The 19613-nt window shown below is 44.6% G+C and overlaps 1 protein-coding gene across 16 annotated transcripts in view; it reads left to right on the forward strand.

Moving 5' to 3' along the window:
• Positions 1 to 19613, forward strand: part of LOC140723243 (uncharacterized) — a 61510-nt gene that overhangs the window by 23192 nt on the left and 18705 nt on the right. For 4 of the 16 annotated variants that reach the window (XM_073037854.1, XM_073037846.1, XM_073037851.1 and 1 more), the window contains 3 exons: positions 5285 to 5444; positions 9996 to 10155; positions 14728 to 19267. In XM_073037854.1, coding sequence (XP_072893955.1) covers positions 15134 to 16774 — 1641 coding nt within the window. In that variant the 5' untranslated portion in view covers positions 5285 to 5444; positions 9996 to 10155; positions 14728 to 15133 and the 3' untranslated portion in view covers positions 16775 to 19267. Of the gene's footprint in view, positions 1 to 1633; positions 1742 to 5284; positions 5445 to 9995; positions 10156 to 14285; positions 14508 to 14727; positions 19268 to 19358; positions 19475 to 19613 lie in introns of those variants that run through there. The other 12 variants (XM_073037850.1, XM_073037848.1, XM_073037844.1 and 9 more) reach the window with 11 other exon arrangements.

A 19613-nucleotide genomic window follows, 5' to 3' on the forward strand; every position in this document is an offset into this window, starting at 1 on the left:
AATCTTTTTTCCCTTTCCTAATTAAGCCCTTTGTCCTCCTCTGCTGGTCTCTGAATTTCTCCCAGTCCTCAGGTGTGCCGCTTTTTTTTTTGCTAATTTATATGTTTCTTCTTTGGACTTGATACTATCCCTAATTTCCCTTGTCAGCCACGGGTGCACTACCTTCCCTGGTTTATTCTTTTCCAAACTGGGATGAACAATTGTTGTAGTTCATCCATGTGATCTTTAAGTGCTTGCCATTGCATATCCACCGTCAACCCTTTAAGTATTATTTGCCAGTCTATCTTAGCTAATTCACATCTTATACCTTCAAAGTTACCCTTCTTTAAGTTCAGAACCTTTGTTTCTGAATTAACTATGTCACTCTCCATCTTAATGAAGAATTCCACCATATTATGGTCACTCTTACCCAAGGGGCCTCGCACGACAAGATTGCTAACTAACCCTTCCCCATTGCTCAATACCCAATGTAGAATGGCCTGCTCTCTGGTTGGTCCCTCAGCATTCCTATGCAATGGCAAGCATTTAAAGATTGCATGGATGAACTACAACAAGTGTTCACCCCAGTTTGGCAAAAGAATAAACCAGGGAAGGTAGTGCACCCGTGTCTGACAAGGGAAATTAGGGATAGTATCAAGTCCAAAGACCTGAGGACTGGAGGAAATACAGTGTCTAGCAGAGGAGGACAATGGGATTAATTAGGAAAGGGAAAAAAGATTATGAGAGAAAGCTGGCAGGGAACATAAAAACTGACTGTAAAAGCTTTTATAGATAAGTGAAAAGAAAAAAATTGGTTGACAAATATAGGTCACTTACAGTTAGAAACAGGTGAATTGATCATAGGGAACAAGGACATGGCAGACCAATTGAATAACGACTTTAGTTCTGTCTTCACTAAGGAGGACATAAATAATCTTCTGGAAATAGTAGAGGACCGAGGGTCTAGTGAGATGGAGGAACTGAGGGTAATACATGTTAGTAGGGAAGTGGTGTTAGGTAAATTGAAGGGATGAAAGGCAGATAAATCCCCAGGGCCAGATGGTCTGCATCCCAGAGTAGCCCAAGAAATAGTGGATGCATTAGTGATAATTTTTCAAAACTCCTTAGATTCTGGATTAGTTCCTGAGGATTGGAGGGTGGCTAATGTAACCTCACTTTTTTAAAAAAGGAGGGAGTGTGAAACCGGGGAATTATAGACTGGTTAGCCTGACATCGGTGGTGGGGAAAATGCTAGAGTTGGTTGTGAAAGATGTGATAACAGCACATTTGGAAAGAGGTGAAATAATCGGACAACATCAGCATGGATTTGTGAAAGGAAAATTATGTCTGGCGAATCTTACAGAATTTTTTGAGGATGTAACTAGTAGAATGGATAGGGGAGAACAAGTGGATGTGGTATATTTGGATTTTCAAAAGGCTTTTGACAAGGTCCCACACAGGAGATTAGTGTGTAAACTTAAAGCACACGGTATTGGGGGTATGGTATTGATGTGGATAGAGAATTGGTTGGCAAACAGGAAGCAAAGAGTGGGAGTAAACAGGACCTTTTCAGATTGGCAGGCAGTCACCAATGGGGTACCGCAAGGCTCAGTGCTGGGAACCCAGTTGTTTACAATATATATTAATGATTTAGACGAGGGAATTAAATGCAGCGTCTTCAAGTTTGTGGATGACACGAAGCTGGGCGGCAGTGTTAGCTGTGAGGATGCTAAGAGGATGCAGGGTGACTTGGATATGTTAGGTGAGTAGGCAAATTCATGGCAGATGCAATTATCTGGGAGTACAGTTAGACGAGAAGCTAGACTGCACTGCCAACACAGATGCCTTGTGCAGGAAGGCACAGAGTCGACTGTACTTCCTTAGAAGGTTGGCGTCATTCAATGTCTGTAGTGAGATGCTGAAGATGTTCTATAGGTCAGTTGTGGAGAGCGCCCTCTTCTTTGTGGTGGCGTGTTGGGGAGGAAGCATTAAGAAGAGGGACGCCTCACGTCTTAATAAGCTGTAAGGAAGGCGGGCTCTGTCGTGGGCAAAGTACTGGAGAATATAACATCGGTAGCTGAGCGAAGGGCGCTGAGTAGGCTACGGTCAATTATGGAAAACCCTGAACATCCTCTACCTAGCACCATCCAGAGACAGAGAAGCAGTTTCAGCGACAGGTTGCTATCGATGCAATGCTCCTCAGACAGGATGAAGAGGTCAATACTCCCCAATGCCATTAGGCTTTACAATTCAACCGCCAGGAGTAAGATATGTTAAAGTGCCGGGGTTGATTGTATTTAATGTATTTAAGTAAACTACTTAAGAACTTTTTAAAAGCTTTTATTAATGCTTTTTGAGAAAGTGATTTAGATGCATATCATATTTTTACTGAGTTAAGTATTGTATGTAATTAGTTTTGCTACAACAAGTGTATGGGACATTGGAAAAAATGTTGAATTTCCCCATGGGGATGAATAAAGTATCTATCTATCTATCTAATGTGGATAAATGTAAGGTTATTCACTTTGGTTGCAAGAACAGGAAAACAGATTATTATCTGAATGGCCGATTAGGAAAAGGGGAGGTGCAACGAGACCTGGGTGTCATTGTACACCAGTCATTGAAAGTGGGCATGCAGGTACAGCAGGCAGTGAAAAAAGCAAATGGTATGTTGGCATTCGTAGCAAGAGGATTTGAGTACAGGAGCAGGGAGGTTCTACTGCTGTTGTACAAGGCCCTGGTGAGGCCACAGCTGGCATACTGTTTGCAGTTTTGGTTCCCTAATCTGAGGAAAGACATTCTTGCCATAGAGGGAGTACAAAGAAGGTTCACCAGATTGATTCCTGGGATGGCAGGACTTTCATACGAAGAAAGACTGGATCGACTAGGCTTATACTCGCTGGAATTTAGAAGATTGAGGGGGGATCTTATTGAAACGTATAAAATTCTAAAGGGATTGGACAGGCTAGATGCAGGAAGATTGTTTCCGATGTTGGGGGAGTCCAGAACGAGGGGTCACAGTTTAAGGATAAAGGCGAAGCCTTTTAGGACCAAGATGAGGAAAAACTTCTTCACACACAGAGTGGTGAACCTGTGGAATTCTCTGCCACAGGAAACAGTTGAGGCCGGTTCATTGGCTATATTTAAGAGGGAGTTAGATATGGCCCTCGTGGCTAAAGGGATCGGGGGTATGGAGAGAAAGCAGGTACAGGGTTCTGAGTTGGATGATCAGCCATGATCATACTGAATGGCGGTGCAGGCTTGAATGGCCTAATGGCCTACTACTGCACCTATTTTCAATGTTTCTATGTGTGGAAAATTAAAATCTCCTACAATCACAACCTTGTGCTTTCTACAAATATCTGCTATCTCCTTACAAATTTGCTCCTCCAATTCTCGTTCCCAATTAGGTGGTTTATAATACACCCCTATAAGTGTTACTATACCTTTCCCATTCCTCAATTCCACCCAAATAGGCTCCCTAAATGAGCCCTGTAACCTATCCTGTCAAAGCACCGCTGTAATATTTTCTCGGACAAGCATTGCAATACCTCCCCTTCTTGCCCTTTTGATTCTATCACACCAGAAGCAATGAAATCCAGGAATATTTATTTGCCAATCACACGCCTCCTGCAACCATGTTTCACTAATAGATACAACATCATATTTCCAGTTATCAATCCATACTCTAAGCTCATCCACCTTTCTTACAATGCTCCTAGCATTAAAATAGATGCATTCAAGAAACTTTCCACCTCTTCCTCTCTGTTTATCCCTAACGGTGCAAATAACTTTATTATCTCTTTTTTTCCCCTTCTCCCCTACATCTTCGGTCTGAGCGCTCCTACATCAGGGAGGAAGTTCAAATCATCTCTGTGTTAAAAGTTTAGCCATCACGGTGACTGATGGCAGCTGCAGGTTCATGAGGGACTGTTACTGTCAGATTCTGCAGTTCTTGCGGCTGCTCATCACACCCAGGACTGAACCCTGGTCAGTGAGCCTTGGAGGAGTCCGTTCTGCTGATGTTAGCCTTAAACTAGACTGGTGTTTAATATTGTGGATCTGTGAAAGATAAATCAGTTCTGTATCAAATCCCGTGTCTCAGGTACTTACTGTCTCTACCACACTCACAATGTACACTAGAAAGGCCACTCAGCCCATCTGATTCCTGCCCATGTTTCTGTTCCATATCCGTATATCAAAATCTCTCCCTGCCATTCCCCTCTCACTCTCCCTGAGATGACAGGTTGCAACTAGTCACCACTCTGTGGGATAGGAGATTTCCCGTGAATTTCAAGGAAACATATAAATGTACAACACATTACAGATGCTTTGTCCCACATTGCTGTGCCGACCATGTATCTTACTCTAGAAGCTGCTTAGAATTACTCTGCCGCATAGCCACCCATTTTCCTAAGCTCCATGTACCTATCTAAGAGTCTCTTAAATGACACTATTGTATCAGCCTCTACCACCGTCGCTGGCTGTGCATTCCACACACACACCACTCTTTGCTTAAAAAACTTAGCTCTGACATCTCCTCTATACCTACTTCCAAGCAGCTTAAACCTATTCCCCCTCGTGTTAGCCATTTCTGCCCTGGGAAAAAGCCTCTGGCTATCCACACGACCAATGCCTCTCATCATCTTATACACCTGTATGATTTTCTCCAGGGTGAATAAGACGATGAGCTGACTGTGGTTTTGACGTTCTCTCTCTCTCTCTCCTTGTGTCTGACGTCACAGCCCTGCCTCACTCAGGCACTTAAAGCGACACTCACAGTAAGCAAACCTGCGGTCTCGTAACACAATGCACCTCTGAAGTCTGACAGCAGACTAGCGAGCGAATCTTCGATGGTGCAGAGTCAGAAACCGAAGATTTGCCAGCCTGAGTCAGGGCTTTGGGGCTCCAGAGAGAGAGATGGGGTCTAGAGTTTACAAGGAGGAGGAATCAGACCAGTAGGATGTGGCTACAAAAGAAAGATCAGAAACGTTTGTAAACTGGTTGACCGGAAAAAAAGGTGGTTAATTTCAGGCAGCAACTGTGGAGAGGAATAAATAGACAACGTTTAGGCCGAGCCCCTTCAGCATGCCTAGCCTGTGTACTCCGCTGCTTAGTTGCTCTCTGAATTGCAGAGTTCCTCCAGCTTTTGTGTGTGTGCATCTCTGTATTTCCAGCAACTGCAGAATCTCCTGTGTTTTATATCTGCATTTTAATTTGGCATTAGATACACGTTGATATTGAGTATATTGTTTATGGGAGCCGCTTTTTGCGTTAAAGCAGCTGCAGATTTTTCTATGCACAGGGAAAAAAAATGAGGTATGGACATTGAACCGGTGCTTGCAGAAATGTTTAATGGCACCGTGATTACCCATAGGGCCATGCGTTAAGAATTTCGCCGGCGCTGAAGCACCAATGAAATGCGCAGGCGTCAGGCTGAGGACGTCCCCGAGTATCGGGTGCAGGTAAGAGCAATTCTCCGTGTTTTTATATTATACAGCAACTTCGGGACAATTCCTGTGAAATCCGGACACCGTGGCCGACAATCCCGGGACAGTCCTGCTCTCTTCCCTCTCTCTCAGTCCCACGATCCGTACACGGGCCCCGGGGAGCTTCCGGCTGCTGAGGGAATGGAACCGATAGATCTCTCAGACAGAGCTGAGATCCGGCCATAGTAAAGGCAAGGATTAGGAACTCAGAGAAAGGGAACAAAATCTTTTGCATCAGCAGTAGAGAAAATTACCTTTGTTCTACCTCCGATCACAAACAAGAGGAAATCTGCAGATGCTGGAAATCCAAGCGACACACACAAAATGCCGGAGGAACTCAGCATTAGTACTCTTTTCCATAGATGCTGCCTGGCCTGCTGAGTTCCTCCAGCATTTTGTGTCTGTGTTGTTTGTTCTACCTCATCCTGTTCTGAACTTTTCTACAGGTGAGAACATGTTTTGACCCATTCTCTCTGGGTACATGATAATATCAAACACCTTTGTCCTGGGCAACAAGTATCTTTCACATCACAAATGTGCCAGACTCCAGTGAGACAGACTACTGCCTTGGCATTGCCATCACCGAGTTCATCACCGTCCGTCATCTGGAGAGGGTTCAGGGGAAATATTTATGTACAACACAGAAACTGCTGTTACCTGTCTGTATTGTGGTGATCCAAATTCATGGCAGATGCAATTTAATGTGGATAAATATAAGGTTATCCATTTTGGTTGCAAGAACAGGAAAACAGATTATTATCTGAACAGTGGCCGATTAGGAAAAGGGGAGGTGACCTGGGTGTCATTGTACACCAGTCATTGAAGAGAGGCATGCAGGTACAGCAGGCGGTGAAAAAGGTGAATGGTATGCTGGCATTCATAGCAAAAGGATTTGAGTACAGGAGCAGGGAGGTTCTACTGCAGTTGTACAAGGCCTTGGTGAGACTGCACCTAGAGTATTGTGTGAAGTTTTGGTCCCCTAATCTAAGGAAAGACATTCTTGCCATAGAGGGAGTACAAAGAAGGTTCAGCAGATTGATTCCTGGGATGGCAGGATTTCATATGAAGAAAGACTGGATCGACTAGGCTTATACTCACTAGAATTTAGAAGATTGATGGGGGATCTTATTGAAACGTATAAAATTCTAAAGGGATTGGACAGGACAGATGCAGGAAGATTGTTTCCGATGTTGGGGGAGTCCAGAACGAGGGGTCACAGTTTAAGGATAAAGGGGAAGACTTTTAGGACCGAGATGAGGAAAAACTTCTTCACACAGAGAGTGGTGAATCTGTGGAATTCTCTGCCACAGGAAACAGTTGAGGCCGGTTCATTGGCTATATTTAAGAGGGAGTTAGATATGGCCCTTGTGGCTAAAGGGATTGGGGGTATGGAGAGAAAGCAGGTACAAGGTTCTGAGTTGGATGATCAGCCATGATCATACTGAATGGCGTTGCAGGCTCGAAGGGCCGAATGGCCTACTCCTGCACCTATTTTCAATGTTTCTATGTGTGGAAAATTAGAATCTCCCACAATCACAACCTTGTGCTTATACAAATATCTGCTATCTCCTTACAAATTTGCTCCTCCAATTCTCGCTCCCAATTAGGTGGTTTATAATACACCCCTATAAGTGTTACTATACCTTTCCCATTCCTCAATTCCACCCAAATAGGCTCCCTAAATGAGCCCTGTAATCTATCCTGTCAAAGCACTGCTGTAATATTTTCTCAGACAAGCATTGCAATACCTCCCCCTCTTGCCCTTCTGATTCTATCACACCAGAAGCAACGAAATCCAGGAATATTTAGTTGCCATTCACACCCCTCCTGCAACCATGTTTCACTAATAGATACAACATCATTTTTCAGTTATCAATCCATACTCTAAGCTCATCCACCTTTCTTACAATGCTCCTAGCATTAAAATAGATGCATTCAAGAAACTTTCCACCTCTTCCTCTCTGTTTATCCCTAAACAACTTTATTATCTCTTTTTTTTCCTTCTCCCCTACATCTTCAGTCTGAGCGCTCCTACATCAGGGAGGAAGTTCAAATCAGCTCCGTGTTAAAAGTTTAGCCATCACGGTGACTGAAGGCAGCTGCAGGTTCATGAGGGACTGTTACTGTCAAATTCTGCAGTTCTTGCGGCTGCTCATCACACCCACGACTGAACCCTGGTCACTGAGCCTTGGAGGAGTCTGTTCTGCTGATGTTAGCCTTAAACTAGACTGGTGTTTAATATTGTGGATCTGTGAAAGATAAATCAGTTCTGTATCAAATCCCATGTCGCAGGTACTTACTGTCTCTACCACACTCACAATGTACACTAGAGAGGCCACTCGGCCCATCTGGTCCCTGCCCATGTTTCTGTTCTATATCAATTTATCAAAATCTCTCCCTGCCATTCCCCTCTCACTCTCCCTGAGATGACAGGTTGCAACTAGATAGATAGATACTTTATTCATCCCCATGGGGAAATTCAACCTTTTTTTCAATGTCCCATACACTTGTTGTAGCAAAAACTAATTACATTCAATACTTAACTCAGTAAGAATATGATATGCATCTAAATCACTAACTCAAAAAGCATTAATAATAGCTTAAAAAAAGTTCTTAAGTCCTGGCAGTTGAATTGTAAAGCCTAATGGCATTGGGGAGTATTGACCTCTTCATCCTGTCTGAGGAGCATTGCATCGATAGTAACCTGTCGCTGAAACTGCTTCTCTGTCTCTGGATGGTGCTATGTAGAGGATGTTCAGGGTTTTCCATAATTGACCGTAGCCTACTCAGCGCCCTTCGCTCAGCCACCGATGTTAAACTCTCCAGTACTTTGCCCACGACAGAGCCCGCCTTCCTTACCAGCTTATTAAGACGTGAGGCGTCCCTCTTCTTAATGCTTCCTCCCCAACACGCCACCACAAAGAAGAGGGCGCTTTCCACAACTGACCTATAGAACATCTTCAGCATCTCACTGCAGACATTGAATGACGCCAACCTTCTAAGGAAGTACAGTCGACTCTATGCCTTCCTGCACAAGGCATCTGTGTTGGCAGTCCAGTCTAGCTTCTCGTCTAACTGTACTCCCAGATACTTGTAGGTCTTAACCTGCTCCACACATTCTCCATTAATGATCACTGGCTCCATATGAGGCCTAGATCTCCTAAAGTCCACCACCATCTCCTTGGTCTTGGTGATATTGAGACGCAGGTAGTTTGAGTTGCACCATATCACAAAGTCCTGTATCAGTTTCCTATACTCCTCCTCCTGTCCATTCCTGACACACCCCACTATGGCCGTGTCATCAGCGAACTTCTGCACATGGCAGGACTCCGAGTTATATTGGAAGTCTGATGTGTACAGGGTGAACAGGACCGGAGAGAGTACGGTTCCCTGCGGCGGTCCTGTGCTGCTGACCACCGTGTCAGACCTACAGTCTCCCAACCGCACATACTGAGGTCTATCTGTCAAGTAGTCACCACTCCGTGGGATAGGAGATTTCCCGTGAATTTCATGGAAACATATAAATGCACAACACATTACAGATGCTTTGTCCCACATTGCTGTGCCGACCATGTAACTTACTCTAGAAGCTGCTTAGAATTACCCTGCCACATAGCCACCCATTTTCCTAAGCTCCATGTACCTATCTGAGAGTCTCTTAAAAGACTCTATTGTATCCGCCTCTACCACTGTCACTGGTGGTGCATTCCACACACACACCACTCTTTGCTTAAAAAACTTAGCTCTGACATCTCCTCTGTCCCTACTTCCAAGAAGCTTAAACTGATTCCCCCTCGTGTTAGCCATTTCAGCCCTGGGGAATAAGCCTCTGGCTATCCACACGACCAATGCCTCTCATCATCTTATACACCTGCATGATTTTTTCCAGGGTGAATAAGACGATGAGCTCACTGTGGTTTTGACTTTCTCTCTCTCTCTCCTTGTGAGGCTGATGTCACAGTCCCGCCTCACTCAGGCATTTAAAGCGACACTCACAGTAAACGAACCTGCGGTCTCGTAACACAATGCACCTCTAAAGTCTGACAGCAGACTAGCGAGTGAATCTTCGATGGTGCAGAGTCAGAAACCGAAGATTTGCCAGCCTGAGTCAGGGCTTTGGGGCTCCAGAGAGAGAGAAGGGGTCTAGAGTTTACCAGGAGGAGGAGGAGGAATCAGACCAGTAGGATGTGGCTACAAAAGAAAGATCAGAAACGTTTGTAAGCTGGTTGACCGGAAAAAAAGGTGGTTAATTTCAGGCAGCAATTGTGGAGAGGAATAAATAGACAACGTTTAGGCCGAGCCCCTTCAGCATGCCTAGCCTGTGTACTCCTCTGCTTAGTTGCTCTCTGAATTGCAGAGTTCCTCCAGCTTTTGTGTGTGTGCGTCTCTGTATTTCCAGCAACTGCAGAATCTCCTGTGTTTTATATCTGCATTTTACTTTGGCATTAGATACACGTTGATATTGAGTATATTGTTTATGGGAGCCGCTTTTTGCGTTAAAGCAGCTGCAGATTTTTCTATGCACAGGGAAAAAAAATGAGGTATGGACATTGAACCGGTGCTTGCAGAAATGTTTAATGGCACCGTGATTACCCATAGGGCCATGCGTTAAGAATTTCGCCGGCGCTGAAGCACCAATGAAATGCGCAGGCGTCAGGCTGAGGACGTCCCCGAGTATCGGGTGCAGGTAAGAGCAATTCTCCGTGTTTTTATATTATACAGCAACTTCGGGACAATTCCTGTGAAATCCGGACACCGTGGCCGACAATCCCGGGACAGTCCTGCTCTCTTCCCTCTGTCTCAGTCCCACGATCCGTACACGGGCCCCGGGGAGCTTCCGGCTGCTGAGGGAATGGGAACCGATGGATCTCTCAGACAGAGCTGAGATCCGGCCATAATAAAGGCAAGGATTAGGAACTCAGAGAAAGGGAACAAAATCTTTTGCATCAGCAGTAGAGAAAATTACCTTTGTTCTACCTCCGATCACAAACAAGAGGAAATCTGCAGATGCTGGAAATCCAAGCGACACACACAAAATGCCGGAGGAACTCAGCATTAGTACTCTTTTTCATAGATGCTGCCTGGCCTGCTGAGTTCCTCCAGCATTTTGTGTCTGTGTTGTTTGTTCTACCTCATCCTGTTCTGAACTTTTCTACAGGTGAGAACATGTTTTGACCCATTCTCTCTGGGTACATGATAATATCAAACACCTTTGTCCTGGGCAACAAGTATCTTTCACATCACAAATGTGCCAGACTCCAGTGAGACAGACTACTGCCTTGGCATTGCCATCACCGAGTTCATCACCGTCCGTCATCTGGAGAGGGTTCAGGGGAAATATTTATGTACAACACAGAAACTGCTGTTACCTGTCTGTATTGTGGTGATCCAAAAGTTGCTGGAGAATTTGCAAATGGGAAGAAGTGGAGTGAAATTTGGAAATTTGACTTTTTAAAGCGTCATTTAGCAAGCAAGTCACATATGGACAGTGTGCAAAAGCTCTGGCGAGAAAATCCTTCATAACCCGCTATAGGCCTGCTACATAGTCTGTGTGAGAGTGCAGATGAATTCGATAGAACCCAGAGGAGATCAAAGTTTTTATTGACAGTGATTTGCTAGCTGTGAAAATGAATACCTCTCTATATAAAATTCACTGTGCACATGTTGTCACTGGGTAAAAAAAAAAATACACAGTACATAATTTATGTGCACTTTAAGGAATTGGAACTGGAAATGGATGAATTCCGGATCATCCGGGAGTTGGAGGGGGTAATACATATGACATGAAGAGAGGTGAGTTCCACCCAAGGTGCAGGACACAGGAAACTGGGCGAGAATCAGGAAGGGGAATGAGGTTACATACCCATTGCAGAGCACTCTTGTGGCCATCCCACACAACAACAGGTGGAACACTTTAGAAAGTATTGGGGGGGGATTACCTGGCAGAGGAAAGTCAAAGGAGTGATAGGGGATTCATTAGTTCGGGGAACAGAACAGGAAGGGGACTAATATCCTAGTGGTAAGGCTGCGAGAGCAAGTGTGGTGGAGGGGGGTGCTGATGTGGTTAAAATGATTTGTAGGGGGAATGGGAGCCAGAATGACAGGACAGATAGTGGAGAGGGTGATTTGAATTGAATTGACTTTCTTACATACATACCTCATGCACATGAGGAGTAGAAGTCTTTACGTTACATCTCCATCTAAATGTGCAATGTGTAATTTATAGTAATTTATAATAAATAGTTTGTGCATAGAACAGTCAGTATAACATAGATATGCAATTGTATTAGCATGAATTAATCAGTCTGATAGCCTGGTAGAAGATGATGTCCTGGAGCCTGTTGGTCCTTTTGCTGTGGTACCATTTCCTGGATGGTAGCAGCAGGAACAGTTTGTAGTTGTGGTGAATTGGGTCCCCAATATCTTTTGGGCCCTTTTTCCACACCTGTCTCTGTAAATGTCCTGAATAGTGGGAAGTTCACATCTACAGATGCACTGGGCTGTCCCGCACCAATTTCTGCAGGTTCCTGCAATTAAGGGAAGTACAGTTCCCATACCAGGCAGTGATGCAGCCAGTCAGGATGCTCTCAATTGTGTCCCTGTAGAAAGTCCTCAGGATTTCGGGCCCCATTCCCAACTTCTTCAACTATCTGAGGTGAAAGAGGTGCTGCTGTCCTCTTTTCACAACACAGCCGGTATGTACAGACCATGTGAGATGCTTGGTGATGTTTATGCCGAGGATCTTAAAGCTGTTCATCCTCTCAGCCCCAGATCCTTTGATGTCAACAGGGGTTAGAGTGTCTCCATTCCTCCTGCAATCCACAATCAGCTCCTCTGTTTTTGTGACATTGAGGGGGAGTTTGTTTTCTTGACACAAGTCAGATGTTGTTCAGACCTCAGACAGGGTCAGCAATCAAATGGTTGAGCATGGTGCGATGAATGTGCTGAGCTGTGTATATCACAATGCAAGAAGCATCGAAGGAAAGCCCCATGAGCTCAGGACAGGGAATTATGATATTGTAGCTATTATTGGGGCTTGTTTACACCCAACAGTCTGAGGGATTTAGAGATATTTGTAGAGAGATTGCAGACCATGCCAAGAACCAAAGGTTGTTGCAGTAAGTGATTTTAACTTTCCATATATTGACTGGGACTCCCATACTGTAAAAGGATTAGATCGGGTAAAGTTTGTCAAATGTGACCTTAATCAGTATGTAGAATTCCCGATGTAGAAGCTGTTAGGAAATGATCCAGGGTGGTGACAGAATGCCATGAGATTCAAAGTAAATATGGAAAAACAGAGGTCTGGACCACGGGTTGAGATACTAAATTGCAGAAGGGTCAATTTTGAAGGTATCAGAAAGGATCTGACAAGTGTGGTTTGGGACAGGTTGTTTCCTGGCAAAGGAGTACCTGTAAGTGGGAGGCCTTCAGATGTGAATTTTTGAGGATGCGGAGTTTGTATGTGGCTGCCAAAATGAAAGTTGAAAGGTAACTGGTCCAGGGAACCTTGCTTTTGAAGAGAAATTGAAGCCTCGTATATTTTGTTCCTCTAAATGCCTCAGACTGTTGGGTGCTACCGAGACCCATTAATGACTACAAGTCATGATTCCACGCACTGAGCTCAGCTGAATTTTTTTGTTGTCTTCTTTTGGTTTCTGAAAGCTTCTGAATAGTTTTTGTTCTTTTGTTTGCCCTCTCTTTGACATTTATGTTGGCTTTGGCTTCTCATTTTAGCCACAGTTGTGTCCTCCTGTCTTTCTAATGCTTCCACTTCTGTGGAATCACTCAGGCCCCGAATTGCTCCAGAAACTCCAGCCACTGCTGCTCAATTGTCACTTCTACCTTTTCCCTTCCAAACAAGCTTGTACAACTTCTCTGTCATAGAAACATGGAGAAGTTGAGTACAGAAACAGGCTATTTGTCCCATCTAGTCAATGCCAAAAAAACATTTAAACTTGCAGTGCGATCTGGACCAGCTGGCAAAATGGTTTGAGAAATGGAAAAAGGAATTTAATGCAGACAAGTGTGAGTTGTTGCACTTTGGTCTGACTTACCAAGGGAGGTCTTTCACAGTGACTGGTCGGGCACGGAGGAGTGTTGTAGAAGAAAGGGACCTCTTGTAGAAGAAAGTCCTTAATTCACTGAAAGTGGTATCACAGTTAGATAGAGATGGAAGGGAAGATTTTAGCCCAATGGCCTTCATGAACAAAAGTACTGACAACAATAGATGGATGTTATGTTGACTTATAGAAGATATTGGTGAGGCCTAATTTGGAGTACTAAGTGCAGTTTTGGTCACCAACCTACAGGAAAGATGTAAGGACTTAGAAAGAGTTCAGAGAAAATTCACAAGGATGTTGCCAGGTCTGGAGTACTTGGGTTATAAGGAAAGATTGAACAGGTCAGGACTTTATTCCTTGGACTGTAGGAGATTGAGGGGAGATTTGATTGTGATAGAGGGGCATAGATGGTGTAAATGCAAGCTGGCTTTTACCACTGAGATGGGGTGGGAGTACAACCAGAGGTCATGGGTTAAGGGTGAAAGGTGAAATGTTAAGGGGAACATGAGGGGAAACTTCTTCACACAAACGGTCATCCGGGTGTGGAATGAGCAGCCAGCACAAGTGGTGCATGCAAGCTCGATTTCAACATTTCAGAGGTTCATGTAGGTACCTGCATGGTAGGGGTATGGGAGTGGGCAGATTAAATAGTTCAGCACAGACTAGATGGCCCAAAGGGCATGTTTCTGTGTTGTAATTTTCTACAAGAATGTGAAATACTATACTATAAAAATTCACTCTGTCTTTTTAACAGCTGTGCGGACCAACCATTCACCTCAACAGGAATTTTTATATGGCATTAAATCTGTGGCACTTTAATAATACATAAAAGAAAATTCCAGATGCACGTCAAGAAAGGCTAATTGCGTGAGACTGTTTCAGTTACTGTGGGGCCAGGCACCCATGCAGCTCAGCAGGAACAGGGAATAATAACAATGGAGAGAGTCCAACTCAGCCAAGGTACAAATTGCAGATGGCAGAAATGCCCCATTCTTATAGAGACAGGAAGAGCATCGTGGAATTGATGGTCATTCCAGATACCAGCAATCTGCCCAGTCAGGAGATGATTTCTCTGCGCAACTTGGATAGAACCTCACTGTAACAGTGTGATACCAGATCAAACCTTGGCAACTCAAGTAATCTCATCTGAAATGTTTTCCTAAACCCATTGATGGATTTTGTAAATCTTTTTACAGGTTCAAAACAAGAAGGAATTTGTCTCCAGGAAGTTCAAACACGGCACACCAGTTTTGTTGTCTCTGTCCAGATATTTAAGAAGTGGAGCAAGGGATTCAATCGACCATCCTTCCTGCTCAGACTGTGGGGAGGGATTCACTCGGTCATTTGACCAACTGGCAACCCGTCATTTTACACAGGAGAAAGGCTGTTCACCTGCTCAGACAGTGGGAATGGATTCACTCGGTTATCACAATTGAAGGTACATCAGCAAGTTCACACTGGGCAAGGCCATTCACCTGTTCTGTGTGTGAGAAAGGATTCAGTCATTCTTCCCACCTGTGGACACACCAGTCAGTTCACTCTGGGCAAAGGCTGGTGATCTGCTGAATATCTGGGAAAGGATTCACTCAGTCATCTGACCTAATGGCACACCAGTGGGTTCACACTGGGGAGAGGCCGTTCACCTGCTCAGAATGGGGGAAAGGATTCACTGACTCTTCCACCTTACAGAGTCATCAGCGAGTTCACACTGGGGAGAAGCCGTTCACTTGCTCAGAATGTGGGAAGAGATTCACTCAGTCATCCAGCCTATGGAGACATCAGCGAGTTCACACTGGGGAGAAGCCGTTCACCTGCTCAGAATGTGGGAAGAGATTCACTCAGTCATCCCACCTACGGAGACATCAGCGAGTTCACACTGGGGAGAAGTCGTTCACCGGCTCAGAATGTGGGAAGAAATTCACTGAGTCATCCACATTATTGGTACATCAGCGAGTTCGCACTGGGGAGAAGCCATTCACCTGCTCAGAATGTGGGAAGGGATTCACTCAGTCATCCAGCCTACGGAGACATCAGCGAGTTCACACTGGGGAGAAGCCGTTCGCCTGCTCAGAATGTGGGAAAGGATTCACTCAGTCATCCCACCTGCATATTCATCAGCGAGTTCACACTGGGGAGAAGCCATTCACCTGCTCAGAATGTGGGAAGAGATTCACTCATTCATCCAATCTACATAGTCATCAGCGAGTTCACACTGGGGAGAAGCCGTTCACCTGCTCAGAATGTGGGAAAGGATTCACTGAGTCATCCACCTTACTGGTACACCAGCGAGTTCACACTGGGGAGAAGCCGTTCACCTGCTCAGAATGTGGGAAAGGATTCATTCAGTCATCCCACCTGCATATTCATCAGCGAGTTCACACTGGGGAGAGGCCATTCACCTGCTCAGAGTGTGGGAAGGGATTCATTCGGTCATCCCAACTACTGGCACATCAGCAAGTTCACACAGGGGAGTGGCCTTTCACCTGCTCAGAATGTGGGAATGGATTCACTGACTCTTCAACCTTACAGAGTCATCAGCGTGTTCACACTGGGGAGAAGCCGTTCACCTGCTCAGAATGTGGGAAGGGATTCACTCAGTCATCCAGCCTACAGAGACATCAGCGAGTTCACACTGGGGAGAAGCCGTTCACCTGCTCAGAATGTGGGAAGAGATTCACTCAGTCATCCCACCTACGGAGACATCAGCGAGTTCACACTGGGGAGAAGCCGTTCACCGGCTCAGAATGTGGGAAGGGATTCAGTCAGTCATCCCACCTACTGGAACACCAGTCAGTTCACACTGGGGAGAAGCCGTTCACCTGCTCAGAATGTGGGAAAGGATTCACTGAGTCATCCACCTTACTGGTACACCAGCGAGTTCACACTGGGGAGAAGCCATTCACCTGCTCAGAATGTGGGAGGAGATTCACTCATTCATCCAATCTACATAGTCATCAGCGAGTTCACACTGGGGAGAAGCCGTTCACCTGCTCAGAATGTGGGAAGAGATTCACTCGGTCATCCCACCTACTGGCACACCAGTCAGTTCACACTGGGGAGAGGCTGTTCACCTGCTCAGACTGTGGAAAGGGATTCACTCAGTCATCCAACCTACAGAAACATCTGCGAGTTCACACTAGAGAGAGGCCGTTCACCTGCTCAGAATGTGGCAAAGGATTCACTCAGTCATCCCAACTACTGGAACACAAGTCAGTTCATATTGGGGAGTGGCCATTGTTATGAATCCCTAGGTTTTGTTTGATATGGACTGTCATTTTAAGAGCGATTAAGAAGGTGAATCAGTCTGACTTGCACTTGTTTACATTGCTCGCAGCTTGTTTAGATTTAACTGAGGACACAGACACTCAGAGTCAGATGGAGACGGATGAAAAATGGAAGGATTGAAACCAGGGAACTAGTGGCCAAAGGTCACTGTTTAGAACTTTCCTATGCCCACAAGGGTGAGTTAATTATCCATTCACCGTACATCGAATGTATGGTTGTCACCTCATTTAACCCATAGGAGTGGATCTGATTTGGGATATCCTGTCGAGACCACTTATGTGTTAACCCTTGCCTGGGTGTGATGTGGTCATTCATTTGAAGATGATACCCCTCATGACAAGTCACTTTCGGTGATAATTCGTATGTAGATTTGTAAAGATCACAGATAAAATCTACAGCAATTGTTCTCTCATTTTAACACTATGGAACCTGGAGAACAGACAGACAGACAGACAGATGTACTTTATTGATCCTGAGGGAAATTGAGTTTCGTTACAGTCGTACCAACCAAGAATAGTGTAGAAATATAGCAATATAAAACCATCAATAATTAAATAATAATAAGTTAATCTTTGCAAGTGGAAATAAGTCCAGGACCAGCCTATTGGCTCAGGGTGTCTGACACTCCGAGGGAAGATTAGAAAAGTTTGATGGCCACAGGCAGGAATGACTTCCTGTGATGCTCAGTGTTAGATCTCGGTGGAATGAGTCTTTGGCTGAATGTACTCCTGTGCCTAACTAGTACATTATGGATTGGATGGGATTCATTGTCCAAGATGGCATGCAACTTGGACAGCATTATCTTTTCCGACACCACCGTCAGAGAGTTCCACCCCCACAACATCACTGGCCTTACGAATGAGTTTGTTGATTCTGTTGGTGTCTGCTACCCACAGCCTGCTGCCCCAGCACAGAACAGCAAACATGATAGCACTGGTCACCACAGCCTCGTAGAACATCCTCACCATCGTCTGGTAGATGTCAAAGGACCTCAGTCTCCTCAGGAAATAGAGACGGCTCTAACCCTTCTTGTAAACAGCCTGAGTGTTCTTTGAGCAGTCCAGTTTATTGTCAATTCGTCTCCCCAGGTATTTGTAATCTTCCACCATGTCCACACTGACCCCTTGGATGGAAACAGGGGTCACTGGTGCCTTAGCCCTCCTCAGGTCCACCACCAGCTCCTTAGTCTTTTTCACATTAAGCTGCAGATGATTCTGCTCGTACCATGTGACAAGATTTCCACCATAGCTCTGTACTCAGCCTCATCTCCCTTGCTGTTCGACATAACTGCCTTCTCTCGACATTTACCCTGAATTACAAATATCTCTCTCATCACCTATTTTGTGGATGAACTGAACTTTCATACTTTACCATCTGAAGACTCCAAGCCTTATTTTCCCCGAGCTCAATAGTTTGGGAGTTATATTTACACACATATATACACATAACACTGTTAATATTTGTTTAACTTGTTTAAGGAAACCTAGTGAGCTTGAGCTCCAGTACAAGTGAGAAAAATTAAAGCTGGAGTCTGTGGAAAGGCAGAGGCAGTTTGAGGCTAGAGAGGCAGAAAAGCAGACAGAAAATTGTCTCAAAGTGTAATAAAGGGGAAGGCTTAGCATGCCTATTCTGCTTTGACAGTTGCTGAAGCAGCTGATTATTTATTTATTTATGCTGACCCAATCATCGCCACTGGGCTATAAACGTGCAGGAGCAGTGTGTGGTTCAGTGCTTTGCTCAAGGACACACACGCTGCCTTGGCTGAGGCTCAAAATCATGACCTTCAGATCGCTAGTTCAACACTTTAACCAGCTGGCCACGCACCACACATTATGACCTAGAAAAGCAGGCTGTGATCAAAGCTTATGAGTTGGTCCCAGAAGCATACAGGCAAAAGTTTAGAAATTTGAAGAAATCTGTGAACCAGACTTAAATGGAATTTGCTTATGAGAAATTTGTGTGTATTGCCCACTGGTGCACATATAAAAATGTAAATGATGATTTTAACAGCTTGAAAGAGTTGGTTTTAATTGAAGAATTCAAAAAGTGCGTCCCTGATTACATAAAGACGTATTTAGATGGAAATGATGCTGCCACTATGCAGGAGTCTGCTAGATTAGCAGATCAGTTTGCTTTAACTCATAAGGTTATGTTTACCCTGAATAAGAGTTTCGAAAAGAGTAGCAGGGATAACCAGGGTAAACCAGAAATTAATGCTGGGATTTGTCACACTTGTCAAGTTTTGACTAAACCTAATCAGGTCATCCCAGTGGTCCCACTCCAGCCTATACCTGCATTCGGTGAACCCTTTTCCAAAGTTATAGTGGATTGTGTTGGCCCATTGCCAAAGACTAAAGCTGGCCATCAGTATCTGCTAACTATTATGTGTACTGCATCCAGATTCCCAGAGGCAATGCCTCTTAGAAATATTAAAGCTAAATATGTGTCGAAGGCGCTTACCGAGTTTTTTTTTACTTTATTCGATTTGCCTCAAGAAATCCAGTCTGATCAAGGAAGTAATTTTATATCTGGATTATTCCAGCAGGTAGTTTATGAACTGGGAGCAAAACAAATTACATCGTCTACATACCATCCGGAATCACAAGGGGCTTTAGAAAGATTTCACTCTTGCCCCAAAACAATGATTAAGACATACTGTGTTGAAAATGGAAACGACAAGGATGAAGGAATACATTTGCTTTTGTTCGCAGTAAGAGAGTTGGTTCAGGAATCATTGGGCTTTACTCCATTTGAACTCGTATTTGGTCGCAGAGTGAGGTGAGCTTTGACCTTGTAA

Source organism: Hemitrygon akajei, unplaced genomic scaffold (assembly GCF_048418815.1).
Source record: "Hemitrygon akajei unplaced genomic scaffold, sHemAka1.3 Scf000105, whole genome shotgun sequence".
Classification (NCBI taxonomy): Eukaryota; Metazoa; Chordata; class Chondrichthyes; order Myliobatiformes; family Dasyatidae; genus Hemitrygon; species Hemitrygon akajei.